Genomic DNA, 23,507 nt, shown 5'->3' with positions numbered 1-23,507 from the left:
CAAAGCCAAGCGGCAAGAGTGCAGCCTCAGTTGAAGCTGAATGGGAGGGCTGCAGAGCAGTGCAGGCACCCTGGCTGAGGACAGTATGTCTAGGATAGGTACCTTCCACTGAGGTACCCTAGGCAGAGTTTGAGTGTACTCCAAGGAAAGAAATAAAAGGCAGAGTTAAGCCTCAGACCTGACGATACTTCCTAGAAGTCAGATTTTTTTTTAAAAATTAAGTTTCACGATGTATGTTACATAACGCAACACATCCGAAATTTTATTAAATAGATAATAAAGAGATAAGGCTGGGCCCCTGCTGGTGAGCCCATCATGAAGGAGGCTGAGGCAGGAGGATTCTGAGTTTGGGCTATATAATAAGAGAAACAAAACAGACATTAGTTAGCTCTTTGACATTTGTGCGGGTTGGTTGTGTCAACCAGACACAAACCTAGACATATCTGGGAAGAAGAGATTTCAACTGAGGAACTGTCTGCATTAGACTGGCCAGTAGGCAAGTCTTGGGGTGGGGGCATTTCCTGACTAGTGATTGATGTAGATGGGCCGAAGTCACTGGGAGCAAGTGTGACCCACAGGCAGATGGGTCTGGGTTGTAAGAAAGCAAGCTGAGCAGGTTTATGGGTAGAAAGCCAGTAGTAGCCTTCTTCCCCGACCTCTGCTTCAGCTCCCAACTCTAGGCTCCTGCCTTGAGTCCCTGACTCCATTTCTCTGATGACATATTGTAATGTGAACATATAAGCCAAGTGAGATGCTATGTCACAGCACCAGAAACCCTTAGATGGCATCCTTTACATAGCATTCTTTGTGAACACCTCATATTGGATGAGCCACATGGGGCTTGTCACTCTGTGTGGCCAGTCATTCTGCATTGGACAGTACAGTTCTGGAGAGATGGCAAGCCGCCAGGGCCAATTCATACCCATCCCCAGTTCTCTCTGTACTGCAGAGGTGGCCACCTTTCAGGTTCCTGGGTGGTTCAGACTCGGGCTGGACTCCCCAAGACAGGGAAGAAGGGAGAAGCCGGGACATCCTCCTTCTCCACTTCTAAAGCCATAATTAGAACCAAGTGGGCATTCTTCACTGCTCTGGCTTCAACAGATAGGCTTGGGCACATGGCTTCTTCCCTGGGCCTCATGTTAAGAGGTAGAAAAAGGGACCTGTAAGTAGGTGCTAATTTCTAGTAATTTAGCCTCTTAGGTCTTTAATACGGATAACACATTCCCAGGATTGTATTCCCTGTGTTCGGATAACTGCTGTCTCAGTGCGTTTCTCCCCAAAGATTAACTAATTAAAAATGGAGAAGCCGCCCAGCCACCATTTTGACCACCTAAGATCAATACTACAGTGACACAGCAGCAGATGGGCTCCTTCCTGATACGTCATGCTGAGCAGGGAATAATGTGTTCAGGGATTTTTATCCCTCAGTGACCAGTTTTAATGTGATCACAAAAAATACCAGACAACCAGGATAACTGACTGTGATGGTTTGTAGATGCTTGGCCCAGTGAGTGGCACTATTTGGAGGTGTGGCCTTGTTGGAGTGGGTGTGTCATTATGGGCGTGGTCTTAAGACCCTAATCCTAGCTGCCTTCCTGGAAGTCAGTATTCTGCTAGCAGCCTTCAGATGAAGATGTAGAACTCTCAGCTCTGCCTGCACCATGCCTGCCTGGATGCTGCCATGTTCCCACCTTGATGATAATGGACTGAACCTCTGAACCTGCCCCAATTAAATGTTGTCCTTACAAGACTTGCCTTGGCCATGACATCTGTCCACAGCAGTAAACCCTAACGAAGACAATGACTTTCTCAAAAAATCGCAGAGGAGTCTCCAAAAGTGTTGAGATAGTAAAAGAAAAGGAAAACCCAAGGAAGTAGCACATATTAGAAAACAGAGTAACATACAAATTAAACGCAAATCTGGATCTCTGAACTTAGGACGGACATGGATCCCTGCTAATGTCTTCATTCTGACCCTCAAAACATGGTTATATAAGACATTTGTATCAGGGGAAGCTGGGTGATAGGGGACACTTGGAACTACTGTTGCACATTCCCTATGAGTCTAAAATAATTTCTTTTCTTTTTTTTTTCTTTTTCTTTTTTTCGGAGCTGGGGACCGAACCCAGGGCCTTGCGCTTGCTAGGCAAGCGCTCTACCACTGAGCTAAATCCCCAACCCCTTAAAATAATTTCAAAACCCAAAAAGTAATACATAGGAAGATACACATAGATATAAATCATGAATAAGTACATACACATGTAGGTATGTGCCTATACACATCCAGGGAAGACAAACATATATCCACATGCAATGTGTGTGTGTGTGTGTGTGTGTACGTGTGTACAATGTTTAAAACACTGTAAGAGCATGCCTTTGCTTTACACATTGGCACAACTCTTCTCCTGGGTGGAGTCCAGCTGAGGCTCTCAGGGTAGGTACAGCCAAGGAGCGTGGGGTTGTGTAGGAAGCTTTGAGTGAAGCTGAGTGAATGTGTGTTGCTGACATAGGCTCAACCATGCCAAGGACCTTACAGTCTCAGGCCTAGAGGGATGGCCAAGCCTTCCTTGGGGGACTAGTGTGTGTTGACTACATGTGTACACAGTGTCCATCATAGCTCCCCCTGCTGGACGTTTACAGCCTGGACACTGCTCCCCTACTGAGGTTGCTCCTACTGCAGTAAACTAAAGGCATCTCCTTGCTCCAGCTGTATACCATAATGTATATAATAACCCCACCTCTTTGTTCAGCAATAATATTACCTCTCTGTTCAACTCTATATAATAGTCATGGTGGACTTCCGGGGTGCTGAGTTTTCTCCATCTGAGATCCCAGAACCCCTAACCTTAGCTTTGTGTCTGTGTGTCCATCTGTCTGTCATTCCTTCGCCATCCCAGCCATATCAGAATCCCTGGAGCCATGCAAAGAAAGACATAGCAAAGGGGGAAGGTGATTGCTAGTGTCTCTCTAGGAATCTTAGATACTGGCTGGACAGCATGGATGTGACATCCCATAGAGTGGTCACTTGTAGGTGAGTACAACTCCTGCTAGGGAGGTGCCACACATGTTTGTCTGTCTGTGTGCTAGCCTGCCACCTGGTGAGCTGGCTCAGGCCTAGCAAGACAGCTCTGCTGTGCCCACCAAATCGCTTCTAAACAACTAACAGAGTGTCTGCCAGCAGCAGTATGGAGGGGGATGAGGATGTCAGGCAGAAATGAGGAAGAGCGTTATCCCCACAGGGGCTGGGAAGGGAAGGAGATGGGTGGGTAGCCCACGAGTACACACTGAGGGTTCCCAAAGAAGGGGGATCCAGAGCTTGGCAGAATCAAAACAGAGACAAAGGGTGGCTTGGAGGTATACTACTGATGTCAGGTAACAGAAGTCAGTACTGTCTCCCCCATGGACAGAGCCAGGCAGTATCTCAGTAGAGGTGGCCAGGGATGCAGGCCTGGCCCAGTGAGTGGTGGGTCAGGGCCAGGGCCAGGGTCCATGCTTTTTAGTAATGGTAAAGTTACACATGAAGGATGGGATCTAAGCTTGGAGCCAAGCAGCAGAAAGTGGGTGTTCAATGTGGAGGAAGGGGAACAGTGATGGAGTCTACAGAGCCAGGTCCAGCGAGTCTGACACGAGCCCAGGGCCTAGTAGAACAGAGACAGTGGTTCTGCCTGAGTAGCATCGCCAACACCCGAGGGAGATACCAAGCATGAACGATCACCCGATCACCTACTGGGCTTGAGGGACTCTTACTTGAATGGTCCACCATGCAGAAGCCTGGGGTTTCGTTTCCACAAGGTTGCCTGTTCATGGGGACGCATGCCTCTGCCCTGGTCCTCAAGGTCCTCAAGGTCCTGGGGAACTCGGCTCCAAAACTCCTGCAGCCAGGGGCTGGGTGCCAACCATAACATTTTCTTTCCTCTTATGTCCTACCAGGCATTGCCTGCTTTCTTTGTCCCTCTGAGATGCTGCCTAGAAAGCTGTGGGTAGACGCCCCTCCCCCCAAACCCAGCTAAATCTGTAGGAGTGACTCTCGTGCATCGTAGGCCCCCTCCTCTCAAACACTCAGTCACAAGCCTGAACTCCTGCACGTGGATCAACTGTCCTTCCGGGGCCAATGGGCTCACATCTTGCACCTCTGGAATATGAAGAAAGCCCTCTAGGGGATTGGAGTGGCACCCTCTTGGCAGAGGGCATCCAGTAAAGGAGCCAGGACCCGTGGGAAAATGGTACAAGAGGGAATAATACATGTGTGCAACATGGCTTCAGGCCCTCCTCATATTACAATCTATGTGTTAATTTAAGACCGTGGAATGAATAGGACGTGGGGTTAAAGACTCCGCAGATATCGGAATATAAATGTTTATTCTGAACTCGAAATGTTTATCCCATCATTCCCTGTGCTTTGCTGTACATTAAGATATTGCATAATTAAAACAGTTACAGTCAAACTTTGGCAAGGATGGGGTGGTCCATGTGAGCACTGGCTGGAAGGAAGGAGGAGGAAGAGGAGGAAGAGGAAGATGAGGAATTGAGGAGGAGGGAAGATGGAGGGTCCATGGGGAGGGGAAGAGGAGGAGGAAGGAGGAGGGAGGAAGATGAGGAGGAGGAGAGAGGAGGGAAGATGAGGAAGGGAGGAGGAAGGACAGTGAGCACTGGAGGAAGAAGAGAAGAGGAGGAGGAGGAGGAGGAAGAGGAGGAGGAGGAGGAAGAGGAGGAGGAAGAGGAAGAGGAGGAGGAGGAAGAGGAGGAAGAGGAAGAGGAGGAAGAGGAAGAGGAGGAGGAGGAGGAGGAGGAGGGTCAATGCTTAGAGTAGGGCAGCTGACAGTTAAGATACACATGCCCACTTTCCAGTGTTAAAGGCTTCCTCAGATTAGCCTCATTCAAGATCAAAGCTGATGACTGGTAGGGTCAAGGCCCAAGTATTAGCCACTTTCCTCTTCACTCTGACCATAGCTGACAAAGCAGCTTGGGGAGGAAGGATTTGTTCTAGCTTACAGCTGTAGGGTGAGCGATTCATCCCGGTGGAGTTCATGTATGGGAGCTAAGGCTGGGACTCTTCCCATCCCAGAGGACCAGAAGCAGAGGGTGGAAGTGAGGTCAGGAGAGGGCGGACAGGAAGTGAGGTCAGGCTACCAAATCTCCAGGCCAGCTCTCATTGAGTCATGTCCTCTAGCAAGTCTCTACCTTCTAATGATTCCACAGCAGGAGTCGGGGACCAAGTGTTCAAACACTGGAGGATTCCATGGAGGATCTTTTACACTCAAACCACTCTAACATATGCTCACTCGGGAGAGAAACAAAAACACACACACACACACACACACACACACACACACACACACACACACACACACACCAATTAGTACACATTGAGAACTTAGCATGCAAGCAAGTGTTCTTTTTTCAAAGAGCTCATGCAGTGAAGACTGGCCTTATACCACAGACCCTCCTAACTTCACCACCTAAGAGCTAGGGTTACAGCGTGTGCCACTGTACCTGGATGATAAAATTAAGATTTCAATACAGGAGTTAGGAGAGACTCATCAATAACTGTATAAAAAACTATCCAGATGTTTACTGTGTACTATTCCTGGGAAGTTCCAAGTTGGCTAAAAGCCCTGAGACAGGTTCAAACCACATCAAAATTTAAAATTCTTGTGTAGGTGACAGGAGTCAAGGAAGGAAGTAAGAAAGTACGGAAAGAAGGGAGGGGGGAGCAAGTTGGAGGCTCCTTTAAGCACGCATAGTCACGGATTAATCACAGGAACAATGAGGCTTTTATTTAAATCCGGGCTTCTGCTAAACCTGTCCACTCACTAACATTTGGTTCTCAAGTCCCCCAGATGCTTTTATTTTCTTTATTTGGCACGTGTGGAGCCTGGGCACAGTGGGATTAAGCAACTTGTCCAGGATTATGTCAACAAAAAAGTGGCAGAATGAGCCAAGGGCATAGATAGCCATTAGCTCTAAGAGCTGAGATAGATGATAGATAGACAATAGATAGATAGATAGATAGATAGATAGATGGATAGATAGATAGATAGATAGATGATATGATAGATACATACATACATACAAACATACATATGTAGATATGTAGATATGTAGATAGATAGATATAGATAGTTGATAGATAGATGGTTGATAGATGATAGATACATACATACATACATACAAACATACATACGTAGATACGTAGATATGTAGATAGATAGATAGATGATAGATAGATGGTTGATAGATAATTGATAGATAGGTAGATGATAGATAACTGATAGATGATAGACAAATACATAAATGTATACATACATACATAAAATGGCTGATTCTAAATGCAAGGTACAGCTTTGGTTTCAGAGTCCTTTTTTATTTTTAAGGTTTATTCATTGTGTATACAATGTTCTGCCTGCATGTATGCCTACACACCAGAAGGGGGCACCAGACCCCATCATAGATGGTTGTGAGCCACCATGTGGTTGCTGGGAATTGAACTCAGGACCTCTGGAAGAGCAGCCAATGCTCTCAACCTCTGAGCCATCTCTCCAGCCCGGTTTCAGAGTTCTAACCAGATTTGTTTTTTTTTCTGTCTGTTTTGCTACTGTTATGGTTTGGATATGAAGTATCCCCTCTTCAGACACTCAAAACTTCCCATCTTCCAGCTGCCTGTGTCCTGCGTTTTGCCACAGAGATGAAGGAGATTAGCACAGCTATATAGATCTTATAGAGAGAACTCATATGTATGTATGTGTGTATGTATGTATGTATGGGTGTGTCTGTTCTCATTATTCCTTTAAAGGCAATAAATGTATATGTCTTAAATATATAAGTATATAGTTAGAGGCAGAGTAAAATGTGCTATATTAATAATCGAGGCCATGGGGTAAAGGATATGCATGGCTTTTTTTTTTGTACTGTAATTGGAATTTTGTGAACTTTAAAATTTTTTTCAAAATAAAAGATGTGTGTGTGTGTGTGTGTGTGTGTGTGTGTGTGTGTGTGTGTGTCCCCATCTGACTTAAGGTTTCTTATGCTATAGAAATCAGGACTAACCATAGGTTTTATGAAGGTCCATGTGCTGGGACACTCTACTGTGTTTCAAACTGACAGAGTTCTCTCCAGGCCTTTAAATAGGCTCCGATGCCCAGCTCACTGGCCATATCTCCTCTTGCTAGGCAATTACCAGACCTCTGACCTTTGCCCTCTGACTTCTGCCCTCTGCCCTCTGCCTCACTGTGGACCCCAGAGCTCAGCTTTTTGGTCATTCCCACTCTTGGAGTACTCCTTCCTAAGTAAGCTCACTGTCTTGTGGCCTTCAGATCTTCCTTTCAAGGCCTCCTTCCCCCTCTTGCTTCATATCAATGCCTGCCTTCTATCTCCCTATTTTTCCAACCTTCTTACCAGAAAGCAAGAGCTGGCAAGGCATGGATCATGGCTGGTTCTGTTTATCAGAACGAGTAAGTGCTGGTTAACTTGATTTCTATTGTGCTCTTCTGCCAACGGGAGGCAGCGGAAGTGAACAGACTTAAATAACTACATTTCACCTTACACACCGCCAACCCAACGTGGAAGAGACCGTGTAAATTAACAGACGAGGTAATTTATATATGTTAGCTCCTAATTACTATTAGTCCCTGCCACAAAAGGAAAGTGGAAACCACCAACCTGCATTCGCCAACTGTCTTTGTTTTTCCAACTGTCGCTTTAAAACCAAAATAAACTGTAACATATTCGGGGGGAAAAATGACTAGTAAGCCAATTAGAAAGTACTCGGTCTCACTAGAAAACAGACCACTCAATAAAAGGACAGGATGTCCCAACGTACTGGAGGCAGTATGAAGAACAGAATAGCCATTTTGGAGAGCATTTGCCAAGAGCCCCTAAAACTAATTCTACTGCCCAGCATCTGCCCAATGAAATACTCTTATTTGTGTAGAAGAAAACAAACCAATCTTTGCACTAAAGCATCATGCCTTTCCAGGAGAAAACAGACAGGTGGAGTGGGTTCTCACCGCTAAATGAAGGGCTAAACAGCGCCTCCTATGAACCACTGGGTAGTCAGGACAAGGCACAGCGAATGCACAAGCCTGGAAGAAGCCTTGGGTGCGTGGGCTGGGGGAAATGTGAGTGTTGTACGATTCTTAAAATGGTATATTTCTGGAAGTCTTATTATCAGGAGACATCTGAAAAGAGTGAGAAGGCAACTCACCAGGGGCATGGCTGTGGACAGATCATACCTAAGGGAACACTTACTGTTGATATTTGGTTCTTGCATGACATGCATTTATATGTAGGCATGAAAGACTCATGAAATCGAAGGAAACCATAAGGAAAAAGCATATAATGAATTTCCCATGCTCAGTCACACGTGCTCCTATGAACTGGCTTCCATTAAACCTGACATGGGTGGCCCACCACTGAGCCAAGACGGCTGTGAAAACATACAGAAACAGGATAGCAAGGGGACGATGGAATGCTGGGTAGGTGTACAGAGAGGCAGAACAGCAGGAGGAACATGGAGGGGAAGGAGGAAAGCCACCTGAAGGAGGCAGGAAGCCACTGAATGTTCTGTCCCACATATCAGCACAAGCGTCATTAAAGAGTTCTTGGAATTCCGGAAGCTGTCTGCAGGTTCTGTAGCTCTTAAAACCTATTTGAAAGCGTGTACTGGAAACTGTGCCTTTAGTAAATGTGCCAGCCGTTGGTCACATCTGCACATTCTGCCCTTCCAAGAGACCCTGCTAGGAGGCAGTTGGCGTTGGAGAGAGGAGATAGCCACGCGAGGTTACCCGGTGTGAAGGTGTGTCTCTGTAGATTCAACTGTTAGTTCTGCACCAGCAGAGAGCTAAATGCTGGCAGGATCTTGGTTTGTTATTTCTATGACCCATCAATGGGCTCATATTTTGTAAAGATTCATTCTTCCTTACGGGCCTAAGGCAATCTAGAATTGCATCTGATTGACTGTAAGAAAGCGCTGATGGCCAATAGCTGGGCAGGAAGTAGAGCGTGAATCTTCTGGGCAGAGAGGGGCACTGGGAGAAGAAACAGAGCCAGGATATTTGGCCAGTGAACATGGAGGTGAATGGAGAAACCAGAGTGGAGCCGAGAGGTACAGCTGGTCACACTGTGAGATGTAGCGCCAGTATTAGGGTAGACCTCAGTGGAATCTCAGCGTCACAAGGGACCTACTCATAGATTAAGATGGGGGTTCGTCCTCATTGGACCGAATCTCCTGTGTAGAGCCCCGTCATTAACATTTCTTAAAATGTCTTTGTGCTCCTGTTTGGCTGGTTGTGAAAGCTGTTCTGATGAATGTTGTGGTTTGCCTTGGAGTTCTCTCTGTTTTGATGTTGATTCTGCTCCCCCAAGGATGGCTGCCTAGTCCCGTACTCAGGACTCAGGTGACCTTATCAGAGGCTCCCACTGAATTTGTAAAATAAAGGCAAGAGCTCGAGATTTGGGCAGGGGGAGGAGTCGGGAGCGAGAGGGGAGGGGTCAGGAGGAGGGGAGGAGAAAGGAGAAAAGCGAGGAGAGAGGAGTCCTGGGAGAAGGAGAAGCTGGAGACCTAGCAAATAAAAGGTGCAAGTGATGAGGGATTTGGGAGCGAGGATTAGGACAGTGTAGGGTGGATCTGTCCAATATAACCTGATCACCTAACAGCATCAGAGGTACCAAGCATTTCCAACCACAGCATCCCTACGTCACCCTCAAAGGGCCAATGAGACTGAGTCCTAATTCTCTCTCCATTCCTTAGCCACTCTATCCATTACAGCATTGGGAACAAGAAGAAGGTGGAATGGGGTGGGCCTCCAGGGTGAGGAAGGGTAGTTTGACCACTTACCAAGTCTATGGCTCAATTTCCCCCCACGCAGAGCAAAGCCAAGTCCTTCTCCTAAGGATGGAGTGAGGACATTTTTTTTTTAATTAAAGAAATGATCTTATGTGTATGAATATTTTGTGTGCATGTGTGTATGTGTATGCATAGATGAATGGTGCCTTCAGAAGCTGGAAGAGGGCACTGTGTCCCTTGGGGATGGAGTTACAGATATTTGTGACCTACCTACCACGTGGGGACTGAACGCTAGTTCTTTGAAAGAGCAGCCATTGCTTTTAACCTCTGAGCCATCTCTCCAGCCCCAAGGATAACTTTTTAAGAAGTGACTTACTTCTGGGACTCAGAATCCATTAGAAAATAAACAGTGTTTTTAAAAAAGACTTTGACTTTTAACAATTCATGTGTAGAATGTGTGTCTCCATGTGTGGATGCCATATTCGTGCAAGAGAAAAGGCTGTGTAATGTTGGCGACTGGTATGATTTTAAATGTGGTATTAGGGAACGGCTGGGATGACAGAGACATATATGGCTGCTCGTTTGTTTTGATTACTTTCCCTGCTGTGATAGAATACTCTGACAAGAATATCTCCCAAGAGAGGGTCTGTTCTCACTTATGGTCCTCGCTTACAGCCTGTCACGGTGGAGAGGTCAGGTGACAGGAGTGTGAAGCAGCTGCTCTTACCACACCACAGCAGAGAACAGAGGGCAGTGGGCTTACGTTAGTGCTTGGCTCGTTCTCTCTACTCTGTCCAGGTCAAGATCTCTTGCCCAGAGAATGGTCCTGCCCACAATCAAGGTGGGCTTTCCCATGTCCTTCATTTCCCACATCTCTCATGGGCACGCCTATGTGCTTGTCTCCCAAGTGACTCTAGACTCTCGAGTTCACAACACCAACTATCACATCATCTAAAGGAAGGGAAGTTATTTATCCTTCTATTTGTCTTTCTATCTATCTCTCCACCCATCTGTCCATTCACCCATCCATCCATCATCTATCTATCTATCTATCTATCTATCTATCTATCTATCTATCTATCTATCTATCTATCTATCTATCGTCAGATTATCAACCTATCCTTCACGTATTGTGGTTTGAATATCCCCCAAAGACTGATGGTTGAAGGCTTGGTCTCCAGTGTAATCTCAAAGGTGAAGAAGCTTTGGAGAACTGTAGGTGCTGATCAAATCAATGGATCCATCCACACTTAAATGGACGAGTGGAAGGAAGGACCCGATTAGAGGAAATGGGGCTGTGTCTTTGAAGGGTGTGTTTTCTCTCTAGCCTCTCTCTCTCTCTCTCTCTCTCTCTCTCTCTCTCTCTCTCTCCTTCCCTCCCCCCCTCAATCCTATCTACCACGAGGTGTGCCACATTCTTTCACCATGTTCTCTGCTATGTTGTTCTGTCTCAACTACACCCCAGAAACAGTGAGCCAGCTGATCATGACTGAAACACATGAAAGAAAAGTAAGTCTAAGCATTCTGTCACAGCAATGAAAACTTATCTGTCTGTCTGTCATCTGTCTGTCTGTCTGTCTATCTACCATCTGTCTGTCATCTGCCTGTGTATGTATGTATGTATGTACCATCTGTCTGTCTATCTATCTATCTATCTACCTACCTACCTACCATCTGTCTGTCATCTGTGTATGTATGTATGTATGTATGTATGTATGTATGTATCTATCTATCTATCTATCTATCATCTACCTTCTTACTGATCCATCCATGTATCCATCTACCAACCTATCCACTCCCCTGCCCCATCTTTCCTTTCTGGTGTTGGTGGGATAGGGATGGGGACCCAAGTGTGCAAGCCTTATGAAGGTGTTTTCTTCCCGAGTGTCCACTGCCATGGCTCAGGTTCCAAAAATACCTGTCACCCATAGAAAAACAATATTCTCCACTCCCTCAAACTTTCTCAAGGTTTCCAAGAAACTTAACAATTTTCCCCTCTCAGAAATATCAAAACAGCACCACAGACAGGCAGACGGAGACATTCTTTGTATGCCTGTGTCTGTGTTTTTAAAATTCCATCTAAAGCAGTCATCAGATTAAATAAAAACATGCACCGTGGATCAGCAGAACCATCTCCTACAGAGCTGCGTCAATAGCGAATTTTTAAGTGTCTCTGGAAGATGGGTCTAGTCTTGGTCCTGAGTGAAGTTGGCCATCACTGTCTGTCTCGGGTGCAGGGAGAGGCACGCAGGGCAGGTCCCTCTTCCTCTGTAGCACACAGATGGTCTGCAGTCAGACCAGGTGCTGGCATGCTCCCACCAAACCTCAGAGCATGCAAAAAGTTTAAGGAACATACTCTAATGTCAGTAGTGGCAGGTTTCCCCAGACTGCAAACCATAAACATCCATCTAAAGTCCCTCCAGAGGTCTGGCTACCCCGGTCTATCTCAGACAACCAGTCTGAGTGAGGTCTGCTTGGGCTAGCAGCAGGAAGAATTGCAGAGCTAGCCTGTGGATGATCTACTACCTGCTCAGAGCTCCTTCCCTCTGTCCATCTGCCCATCTCTCCATCTGTCTGTCTGTCTGTCTCTCTGCCTGTCTGCCATCTATCTGCCTGTCTGCCTGCCTGTCCCTCCTCCACTCTGTTCCACAGAGCTTGAGGTATTTGTCTAAGTACACCAGCTCAGGATGTATGCAGGTATAGCATTTCTCTCCTTTGAAATCGATTTGATTTAGAAACAGGCAGGAGATCCAGACACCCAGGTGTGTCTGTAAAGACATCTCTAGAGACAGAGCGTGAGAACACTGAAGAAACGAACGGCCGAGTCCACAGATAGAGTCAGACTCCACACTGACTACTGGGAGGTGGCAGCACTGTGGGCCTTTTGGAGGAAGGAGGTTTACGTGTGGTGGTGGTGGTGGTGGTGGTGGTGGAGGTGGTGGTATGCATGTACGTGTGTGTGCCTGTGTCAGTGTGTGTGTGTGCACATGTGTGTGCATGTGTGTGTACCTGTGTGTGTGTGAGTGTGTGTGTGTGTGTGTGTGTGTGTGTGTGTGTGTGTGTGTGTATCATGCCCTGGCACTACTCTACTCCTGTCCCTCATAATGTGAACTGCTCTCTTCTTCCCTACCCTGTCCTCAGTGATGGGCCAAAACCTCTGAAACCGTGAGGTAAAAAAATCTCTCTGTCTCTCTGTCTCTCTCTCTGTCTCTCTCTCTGTCTGACTGTCTCTCTCTCTGTCTCTCTCTCTCTGTCTCTCTCTCTGTCTCTCTGTCTCTCTCTCTGTCTCTCTGTCTCTCTCTATCTGTGTGCCTATTCACATGTGTGAGTGTGGACACACTGCTGTGGTGGTGGGGGTGCTGTGTGTGTGTGTGTGTGTGTGTGCACATTCGAGTGTACAGATCAGAGGACAACCTCAAGTGCTCGCCCTCATCTTTCTCTGTCCTCGTTAGCCACTGTGTGCACCAGGCTCGCCAGCCTGTGAGTTCCACAGATTCTCGTCTCCCCTCTCACAGCTGGAAGAATATCAGGATTGCAGATCCACGCTACCACGCCCGGCTTTACACTGGTCTAAGGCTTAAACTCAGGTCCTTACCCCTGTGTGGCAGGCACTCTACCCACTGAGCCATCTCCCAAGTCCTTCTCCTAAGTGTCTAAAGTCAGGCATTTCATCACAGTGAAGCAACGGGAACTAAGGAATTGCCCCAGACAGCCCGAATGGATTAAATCTCCTTGGAAATGTTCTGATTTGGGCTTCTTGATTCCTCTTTCTCATCCAGGTCACGATATTGTTAATTCTATAATGGAGTGGTTTAAATTAAGAAATGAAACAGTCCGAATCAGTTCACACCCTCAGACACACTCCTGCCATCTTGAAGTCCTTTATAGATAGATCAGCAGGTCACTCCCCATTTACACACCACTCTATTCCTCCTCCACGGCACACACACACACACACACACACACACACACACACACACACACACACACACACACACACACACTTCCTTTCATGAGCATTTGGAGATCCTGGAGACTGTCCCAGTGTCCTGAGCTGTAGGCCTCTGTGCTAGCTTTAGCTTTTCCCTCATCCCACAGACTCCTGGACTCACTTCTTCCCCTTCCTTGTCAACTCTTGCGCCCCTCCATCTTTGACTTCAAACATTTTACTCCCGGGCGTCTTTTGGACTTCCAGCCCACTCTCTCTAGGACCAGAACCCCAGCAAAGCTTCGACCCCTAGGGCCTCCAATCCATTAGAACAGTGGATCTCAACCTTCCTAACGCTCAGGCCCTTTAATGCAGCTCCTCATGTTGTGGTGACCCCCTCCCCAACCATACAGCGATTTCTCCTGCTACTTCGTAACCGTAATCTTACTACTGTTATGAGTCATAGCATAAATACCTGTGTTTTCTGATGGTCTTAGGCAACCCCTGTGAAAAGGTCATTTGACGAGCCTGGTCTCCCGCTGCTGTCCTTACCTATCTCTCCCCTGGGACCTCTCCAGGCACTGCCACTAGTGACTCAGTTGCTCTGACAGTGATGCTGTCCTCTCCCATGTCCCAGCAGCAGTCCCTAAAGTTACCCACCCCTCCCCCCCTTGCTAAGCCCTCCTTCTCCCAGGATGCTGATATTAAACCTGCCCTGGTTTCCTCCCAGCCAGCTCTCCTGGCTCCTCCTCCTCTCTCATCCATCCAGCGGTCCCTGACCCAGGCTCAGCCCTGCGCCTCCTGTCCACACGGTCTTCTCGACCTTGTCAACCTGGCCCCACTTTTTTTTTTCTTTCTCCATCTTTATTAACTTGGGTATTTCTTATTTATATTTTGATTGTTATTCCGTTTCCCACTTTCCAGGCCAACATCCCTCTAACCCATCCCCCTAACCCCTCCCCCCTCCCTTCTATATGGGTGTTCCCTCCCCACCCTCCCCCATTGCCGCCCCCCCCACAACAGTCTAGTTCACTGGGGGTTCAGTCTTAGCAGGACCAAGGGCTTCCCTTCCACTGGTGCCCTTACTAGGCTATTCATTGCTACCTATGAGGTCAGAGTCCAGGGTCAGTCCATGTATAGTCTTTAGGTAGTGGCTTAGTCCCTGGAAGCTTTGGTTGCTTGGCATTGTTGTACATATGGGGTCTCAAGCCCCTTCAAGCTCTTCCAGTTCATTCTCTGATTCCTTCAACGGGGGTCCCGTTCTCAGTTCAGTGGTTTGCTGCTGCTGGCCCTACTTTTAATACACAAGTTCCTTAACCATTATCTGATTCCCTTCCCTGGTTTTTACTGACCTCACCCTGACCATCCTTTAATTTTTCAAACTAGCAACTCTCTTAAGAAGTTCCCACCCACACGTTGGGTGTGTTCTGTCCCTTTAAAGGGCACTCTCTAACTCCCTTAACCACAAAACGAAAACCAAACCAAAACAAAACACTTTGCTTCACCAAATAAAAATAAACAAATGTGCCCTGGCTGCTGCCTCCTCAGCTGCTGAGTTAGCCTTCCTAGCGGAGACTGTCACTGCGCTGGAGTAGAAGTTCCATGAAGGTGGGGCTTCTGCTCATTCCCAATTCCAAGATGTCCCAGGTCCCTCAGAGGATAGGGGCCATACTGACTGGTTTTGTGTGTCAACTTGACACAAGCTGGAGTTATCACAGAGAAAGGAGCCTCCCTTGAGGAAATGCCTCCGTGAGACCCAGCTGTAAGGGTCTCATTTAGTGATCAAGGGGGAGGGGGCTCAGCCCACTGTGGGTGGTGCCATCCCTGGGCTGGTGGTCTTGGGTTCTATAAGAGAGCAAGCTAAGCAAGCCAGGGGAAGCAAGCCAGTAAGTAACATCCCTCCCTGGCCTCTGCATCAGCTCCTGCCTCCAAGTTCCTGCCCTGTGTGAGTTCCTGTCCTGACTTCCTTTGGTGATAAACAGCAATGTGGAAGTGTAAGCTGAATAAACCCTTTCCTCCCCAACTTGCTTCTTAGTCATAATGTTTGTGCAGGAATAGAAACCACTAAGACAAACTGGTACTGAGAGTGGGGTATTCCTGTGACAGTCTGACCATTTTTGGTGGGGAGCACTGGAATTTTGGGCTAGAAGAGCCATTGGGTATTAAGAGCTCTGTGGGATATTCTGTAGGAGCTTGGAAGATAATGTAGAGAACAGTGCAGAAGATGGAGGCCTGGCTTGTGAAATTTCAGAGGCAAGATTAAAGACTCTTATCAGGGCCATGTTGTTTTGATTATGAAGATTCTGTTGTTTTGGTTAGCTAGGGCTGAAGAATCAGCTGTGATTAACAAAGTACCAGAACTACTAAAGTGAACCTTTGCATTACTGTGACGGTTGATGCTGGTCAGCTGGAGCTAAATTAGTGGTGATTAAGAAGAGACCTTCTGGGAAGTGTTTCCTGGGAGCACAGAAAAGCTGTGTTCGTTCCACAAGCCACGGTTGTATCTCATGTGGGCAGCCAGACTTGGTAATGTGAGTCACCCAGGTGGTACTGGTTTTGAAACATGAAGGGGTAGGAGCTGAGGCTTGGCACTGTGAGAGGCCAGGAGAGGCCACTGGTGAAGGTGCAGCCTCAGTGGCAGTTGAAGGCCCAGGACTGACGGGGTCATGCAGAGAAGTTGAGGCTTGGCACCATGAAAAGAGCCTATGAGAGGATATTTGTGAAAGTGCAGGCCAGTTGCAGCAGAAAACAGCAGAGTTTTGGAGATGTCAGTGCCATGAGATGAACAACAGCAGCAGTGGAGTACAGGCAGCTGGAGCCTAGAAGATAAGGTGCGTGCTACAAAGGGCAGAGCTGGAGAAGGGACCCAAGCCCTTGGAGGAGCCCAGAAGATCCTGAGTGGATCCCAGACATTGGACAATTAGGGTGTGATTTCACTTTTGATTGTGACTGTGCCCTGATATTTTCCCCTCTTGAAGTAAGAAAGTATTTTAGTGGAGCTCACAGTTAAGAGACTTTGGATTGTAAAAAGGTTTGAATTTCAAAAGAGATTAGAATTTTTTAAAGGGATTGCAACTTTAATATGTAAAGACTGTGGGACTTTTAAATTTATTTAGATCTTGGAGATGAATAAGAAAATAAGGTTGAGGCTTAATAGTGATGTTTGTGTGTCAAGTTGACAAGGGGTCAATTGTACTGGTTGGTTTTGTGTGTCAACTTGACACAAGCTGGAGTTATCACAGAGAAAGGAGCCTCCCTTGAGGGAATACCTCCATGAGATCCAGCTGTAAGGCATTTTCTCAATTAGTGATCAAGGGGGTTGGACCCAGCCCATTGTGGATGGTGCCATCCCTTGGCTGGTGGTCTTGGGTTTTATAAGAAAGCAAGCTGAGCATGCCAGGGGAAGCAAGCCAGTAAGCAGCACCCTCCATGGTCTCTGCATCAGCTCCTGCCTCCAAGTTCCTGCCCTGTGTGAGTTCCTATTCTGACTTCCTTTGGTGATGAACAGCAATGTGGAAGTGTAAGCTGAATAAACCCTTTCCTCCCCAACTTGTTTCTTGGTTCTGATGTTTTGTGCACGAACACAAAGACTAAGACATGGGAGGACTAGATTTTTCTCCTTACTTGGCAGTTAGATAGGTGGTTACATCGGCTTTTCTCAAAGGCAGGGATCTCAAATAGCTTACCCTTTACTTGAATACCCAGGTTTGAAGGGGGACACTACAAGAGGTGCCCCTGGTATGCTACCCCTGGTCAGGAGAGAAGATCCTTCCTCACTTCAGCATTTAGCAGCACCTGTTCTTGTCTTCCTTGACATTCCAGCTTTCCTGAGGCAGCAGGCTAATGCCATTTGACAGAAAAGACAACAGCCTCTCTGGGCAGCGATGGTGCATGCCTTTAGTTTGAGCACTGGAGAGGCAGAGGTAAGTGGATCTCTGTAAGTTCTAGGCCAACCTGATCTATGGAATGAGCTCCAGGACAGTCAAGGCTACACAGAGAAACCCTGTCTCCAAGAAAGGAAAGAGAAAAAGAGAACAGCCTCTGGTATTGGGGGGCTTCACACAAGGTCAAATGAGCATCTAGAACCAAATTAGGAAGCAACTCTCAGAAGAGTCTACTGGGGATGTACTATGTTGGACAAAGATGTTATGTGGTGCCAGGTTGCCATCAGAGCCCACAGCTTTCCAAATAAAATCACTTCCCCTGCAAGGCCAAGTTGGGACAGGGTGACCTGGCAAGGGAGAGTACCCTGAGGTTCTTCCCTGAATGGTTCATACATCTAAGTGCATAGGCACACAGCATCTAATAGAGCAATACAGAAGACACATTTCTTAGGCTCCCAACAACTGTCTGTAGCTGAAGTTAAATCCACAGGTCACAGTTCCCCAAAGACATGCATGTGAATGGGTAGCTTTGATCTCAAGAGCTGCTCTAGAATGTAAGCTTGCAGAAGACACAGACTAGTACCCAGCAAATGGTAGTGGCTAAACAATGTATGTTAAGAGACAGTGGTCTGGTTGGGTCCCAGAGGTGGGTTCAAAGGTCAAGGGTGCTCAGCAGAGGTAGTCTTCCTGGGTGGATCTCTGAACCTCTCTCCTCCAGGATTCTGGATGCTGTGTCAGGTGAGATCACCATACCTCAGCAGCGTGAGGAGAAATGGTAACACATAGTCAGAATCAAGGTCCCTCGTATCGCGCCTTTGCGTTTGCTACGCCCTTGGGCTTGGGTCACTGTTCACCTGGGAGATATGGGACTGTGTCCTCTGGCTCTCGCCGTCACCCTCTGTCTTGTCCGTCAGCAGCCCCTGCACCTGGTACTCCAGCACGTAGCTGTCAATGAAGCGCTCCAGCTCCTCGATCTCCTGGGAGCGGCTGCTTCCCGCCTCAGAGGAAGCCGATGCTGCTGAGGAGTTCTCCATTCCTCCAGCTGCTGGGGAAGAGGACAGACAGACAGCCTCCGTGAGATGCTGCTGGAGGCCAGGATGATGCCCCACCTGAGAAATACTCTTCACTCTTAGAAGCAATTTGGTCTCCCAATTTCCAGAAACGTTAGCGGGATATTGGCCAATCTTTAGCATCAAGAATATGCCGGGTCCCCACGATGATGAGAGGGAAAGTGAGGCCAGAGGAGGCATGGGTAGCTTATCTAATTGTCTAGCATGCTGACTTGCGTGGTGCCTGGGTTAGCGGTCACTGCCTGGGAGAGCGCATGGTAAATCTAGACCGGCACCCAAGCCCTACTGTCTGTCAAGCTTGACTTAAATTCCTGACTTTAAATCCACACAGAGCAAAATAGACACCCCAGATAAAAACCCCCACAAGAGGGACCATCCCTTTAAGAGATGCCTCCTATAGAGACTCTTCCCCTCTGGCCACTAGACCGTTGCATGTATAGCTGTGGTCTGTGGGCCTCAGGTTATCAGTAGAGTTCTATAACCTCAACACATGCCACATTTGCCTACAGAAACGGGAGTGCCTTTTACTGACAGAATGCTAAAACCTGGCAGGTTACCTATGTGCTTGTGGCTGGGCCACACGTTCTGCTCTCCAGAAGATGGTGAGCATCCCAGTAGCCCTCTGGCCTACTCTTGAATTCAGCCTGACAGACATGACCCATTGTATGTACCTGGGATAAGCTCTAGAGTCTTCCAACAGAATTGCCACCCTCATCTATAGGAGCACAAACCCACCACTGCCCGATGCCATCCTTTGTCCCCAATAGTCACACCTTATCCATATCTGAAAAGCCAGACCCCTCCTCCCTACCAGGGTCCCCACCCCTTCCTTGCATGGACAGGGAACTCGAGGCCTGGTGGCAAAGGATGTCAAAGCTCGTCTTATATCTCTTTTATCACCTGCGGACCTGTGACCTCCAAGGAGAGTCCCATGCAACTCGAGAAACCAGCACATGTCATCAACACAACAACCTGGACTTTCTCCAGACCATCCCTTTGCAAAAATGACAAAGCAGGTTTGAAGAGCGGATACAGACACCTCACAGGCCACGTGAAGATGCTCTGGGTAAGAGAGGGGAGGCCCGAGCATTCAGTGTCGACGCCGACATCCCCAAGGTCTCCCCTAGGTCACCAGTGTTTGCTAATAACTGAGAATCAGTGGAGTGCTCAGTTGTGGTACGGAAGCGCTGAGACCGTGAGTGTGACCGGAGTCGGAGAGCGAGACCTGCTGGGTGGCAGGCTCCTGACTTACAGAACCGTGGGATAACAGAAGACACAAGATGGAAAGGGTGCTATAATTCTCCACACAGCAGTAGGAAGATGGTGGTGGTGGAGGGAGGGGCAGGGGGTTAGGTAGGGATAGGGGGTGGGGGTGGTGTTGCCTGCTGATGGCCCTCTTTCAACCCATCCTTTCCAAACTTAGTCCCTCTTCCACTTATGGAATTCTATAGCAGAGACCTAGACACCAGCTGGGGTCTCTCCAATTTCCAGCTTAATGGCAGTCTAGCAGGCAAAGGGATCACCCAGTCATGGCTTCAGACATGACTCTGACATTTCTAATAAGAGATGTGAGTGGTTACTGCACTTGTGTCACATGCTGAGGTGGCAGCTTCCTCAGCATTGACACCACCCCCCATACATGTCATCTTCCTAATATTTATGAAATTTGCATAATCGGACTACTTAGAAAAGACGGTCTCAGAGAGGCCACGTATAATGTACCCATATTCACATGGATTGGTGTGGCCGTGTCTATAGCCCCATAACCTGACCCCTCCCGCTTCTACTTACTTGAAGGTAGCTTGTGTGGGTCCTCAGGACACACCTCAGTTTTCTATCCCCCTACCCTTCCTTCCACTGAGCAGTGAATTCTAGGAATGGGATATGTAAATGTGCTTTTTACCCCTTGCCTGGGTACAGCCTCGAAGGGCACTGTGCTCAAGCTCAGGGCCTGGCCTTGTGCAGAAGGCCTGAGCTGGAGGGGACAACAGAGGAGACACCTGCTGACACAGTCCGTACCTAATGCTGTGTCCACCATTCTTCGAAGACCTCAGATCTTACCCAGAGCTTCTAGGCACATCCAAAACTGGGCCTTTGCATGAACTTGACATGGAGTCCCCGGAATGGAGAGTAGGGCTGGCCTGCTGTGGCAGCCTGTGGCCCCCTCTACTGGGCTCTCTAGGCACATGAGTCTCATGGGCATTCATGCTGTGAGGAAATGAAACATGGCAATAATCCCACCCTGGCTCACTGAGGTAAGGAAAAGAATCATGGTTCGATTGGATCCTGTGATATTTTAGTACTTAGAGGGGGGAAAAAGGACGATTCCATAGGCATCCATCTATCTATCTATCTATCTATCTATCTATCTATCTATCTATCTGTCTATCTGTCTATCTATCTGTCAATTCTTGGACACCTATTTATCCACAGGCTCCTTTCTGGCCCCTACGATTCCAGTTGCTGGTGGCCAATCTGCTTCCAGCACAGCTGACAGCACCTGACATCAGGTGCCACCCACTCGGGGCTGTTCAGACAGTAGACAACTGCAGGACCCACCTTGAGTCCTGAGCCCCATGACCTGGAAGTGGAAGGGTCCAGCACTCACAGGGACATCCTATACAAGAATGGAGTTCCACCTTTGGGTCTCTGATGAGAGTATCATGGTGGCAGCTTTGTGATCATTCAGTGAGCCCGAGCAGATTGGGCCTCAGTAGTGAGCAGAGCTGTGGTAGCCCTCCCTTGCATCCTTGTCTTCTACCGAAGTCACTCCTGGGAAACTCACTCTCAAAGCAACAAAATCCCAAGCAGGTGCCAGGCAGGTCTTTTTCTCCCTGTACTCAGGCTGCAATCTCCTATACCGTGTCCACCAACCATGTGTCCATTATGTTTAGAATACACGTGAATATTTTTTCAAATATACAACTCAATAGCTTTAAAGATGGCCGCAGTGTTATATGACTACTACCCACTTCCGTTTCTGAAACTTTTCATTATCCCAAACTGAAGTCCTTCATCCACTACACACTAATACTCCATACCCCAGGTCCTTACTTATTCTATCTTACTTATTCTTATTACTATCCCAGGTGACTTACTTATTCTTGGCACTTTGCTTATGTGGAGTCATACGATGTTTCTGCAATTGCTTTATTTCACAGTGCATTCAGGGTTCGATCATGCTACTACATGGCAGGACCTCGTGCACGTGTATGGCTGATGAGATACTGTATTATGATAACTTTTCATGTGTATTTACTCTGGCCGTCCACTCTTCCACTAATTGGCATGTGGGTTGTCCTCACATCCGGCCGTGGGGAATCTTTTATGAACATGGGTGTGCAAAAATGTTTACTCTGCTGTGTTCAATCCTTCGGGGCATGTACCTGCAGGTCTCCCCCCCAACCCCCCACATCTACAGGGCAAGAAGGATGCTCCCACCCCAGTAAGTGCTACCCTCCATTGCTTTCTCTCCTAGTTCAGCTTCTAAGTCACACTGAGGAGAAATGGGAACACCTTATGTAGCTGGGTAACAGGCTGAGCTGAGAGCCACAGAGGAGGAAGGTTCTGGTCTTCACAGAAAGTCAAAGTGAACAAGAGGGACAGGACCAGGCAAGAAGGAAAGAGGGAGAGAAGAGGGCATGGAAAAGGACCAAGGACACCCAACTCAGTCACTCAGGCACTGGACATGAAGAGATGACTGTCCCGGGAGCTGGTCTTTGCAGTGAGTCCCTGGGACTTTGTCCTGCCCCTATTCCCTGCCAGGTGATGGATGAGGAGGCCCAAAAAGCCAGAAAGAGAAAAGCTCTGAAGCTGCATTTTGCTGTAAAGGCACCAAAAGGGAGGGGGACACCCTAAGGCTGCAGGCAAGGATGGGGCCAAAGCAGACACAGCATGAAATAGGGGTTGGGGCTCTTGCAATTCCCAGAGAGAGTGAAGGGCACACCTATGTCTGTCTGGGAGAAGAGACAGCCCTGGCTGTGTGCTGAGACCACATTCCAGCCAAGCCTTACTCATGCTGCAGCTATGTACGGCATGACTACTTAAGATTAGAAATTTAAAACACCCATTCCCGAATGTAAAGATACCTTCCCTACACTGCTGTCCCCTCCTTCAGACCCTCACAATCCAACCTCTTGTTTTGCCCAAATGTTGTCTGCAGCTTCCATAGAAAGCCAGCACAAAGCATAAGGGTTTCTGTTGAGGTACCCATCTTTCCTCCTCCCTCTGGTTCTACCAGGCTCTGAGCCCAGAGGCTCACGGTACCCTCCCTCCTGCTATGGGCCTAGAGAAAAAGTTAACATGCACATCTACCCTGTGGGCCTAGAAACAATAAGACAGAGTCTCCACCCTTCATTATCCTTCCACCCACCACCTGCTCAGAGACAAAAGGCATTAGGTGCTGTAAATTTAGCCAATCCTTTTAAGAACAGAGGGCATTAGATGCATTCTCCCCACCCCTCCCTCCTCAGGGATGAGCTAGGTGACCTGCAGGTCAGGAGGCTTGATTGCCAGGAAACCTGTCATTCCAGCCCCGGGAATCCATCATTTTAGCCCCCTAACTTCCTCAAGCTCATTCCCTAACCCCTTCAGCATCTAACCCACCCAGTAGAGTTGGACCTCCCACAAGAAGCTATGACGATCTCAAAGTCTACTTTCCTGGTTCAGTTGTTGGCTTGAGCAACAAATAACTTAGCTCCCCCTTGGATTCCAGGCAAGCTGCAAGGGAAGCCAGGGAAGCTGCAAGGGACCCTAGAAGTGAAAGGAGAGGGGTTGTTTGATGCTCCAGGACTCAGAAGTTGGTGTTCTCTGGTTCTGTGCTTGATCCCAGAAGGATGTTA

At 47.8% G+C, this 23,507-nt stretch overlaps 1 protein-coding gene across 5 annotated transcripts in view; it reads right to left on the bottom strand.

Annotated features, from left to right (window-relative positions):
* Ctif (cap binding complex dependent translation initiation factor) overlaps positions 1-23,507 on the bottom strand; it is a 269,187-nt gene that overhangs the window by 193,871 nt on the left and 51,809 nt on the right. For 4 of the 5 annotated variants that reach the window (XM_032886116.1, XM_032886118.1, XM_032886119.1 and 1 more), the window contains exon 2: positions 18,451-18,641. In XM_032886116.1, coding sequence (XP_032742007.1) covers positions 18,451-18,630 — 180 coding nt within the window. In that variant the 5' untranslated portion in view covers positions 18,631-18,641. The remainder of the gene's footprint in view (positions 1-18,450; positions 18,642-23,507) is intronic. The other variant, XM_032886117.1, reaches the window with a different exon arrangement.

This window comes from Rattus rattus, chromosome 15 (genome assembly GCF_011064425.1).
Source record: "Rattus rattus isolate New Zealand chromosome 15, Rrattus_CSIRO_v1, whole genome shotgun sequence".
Lineage (NCBI taxonomy): Eukaryota > Metazoa > Chordata > Mammalia > Rodentia > Muridae > Rattus > Rattus rattus.
Note: the sequence above shows the minus strand (reverse complement) of the source record. Positions and strands in the feature narration are given on the sequence as shown.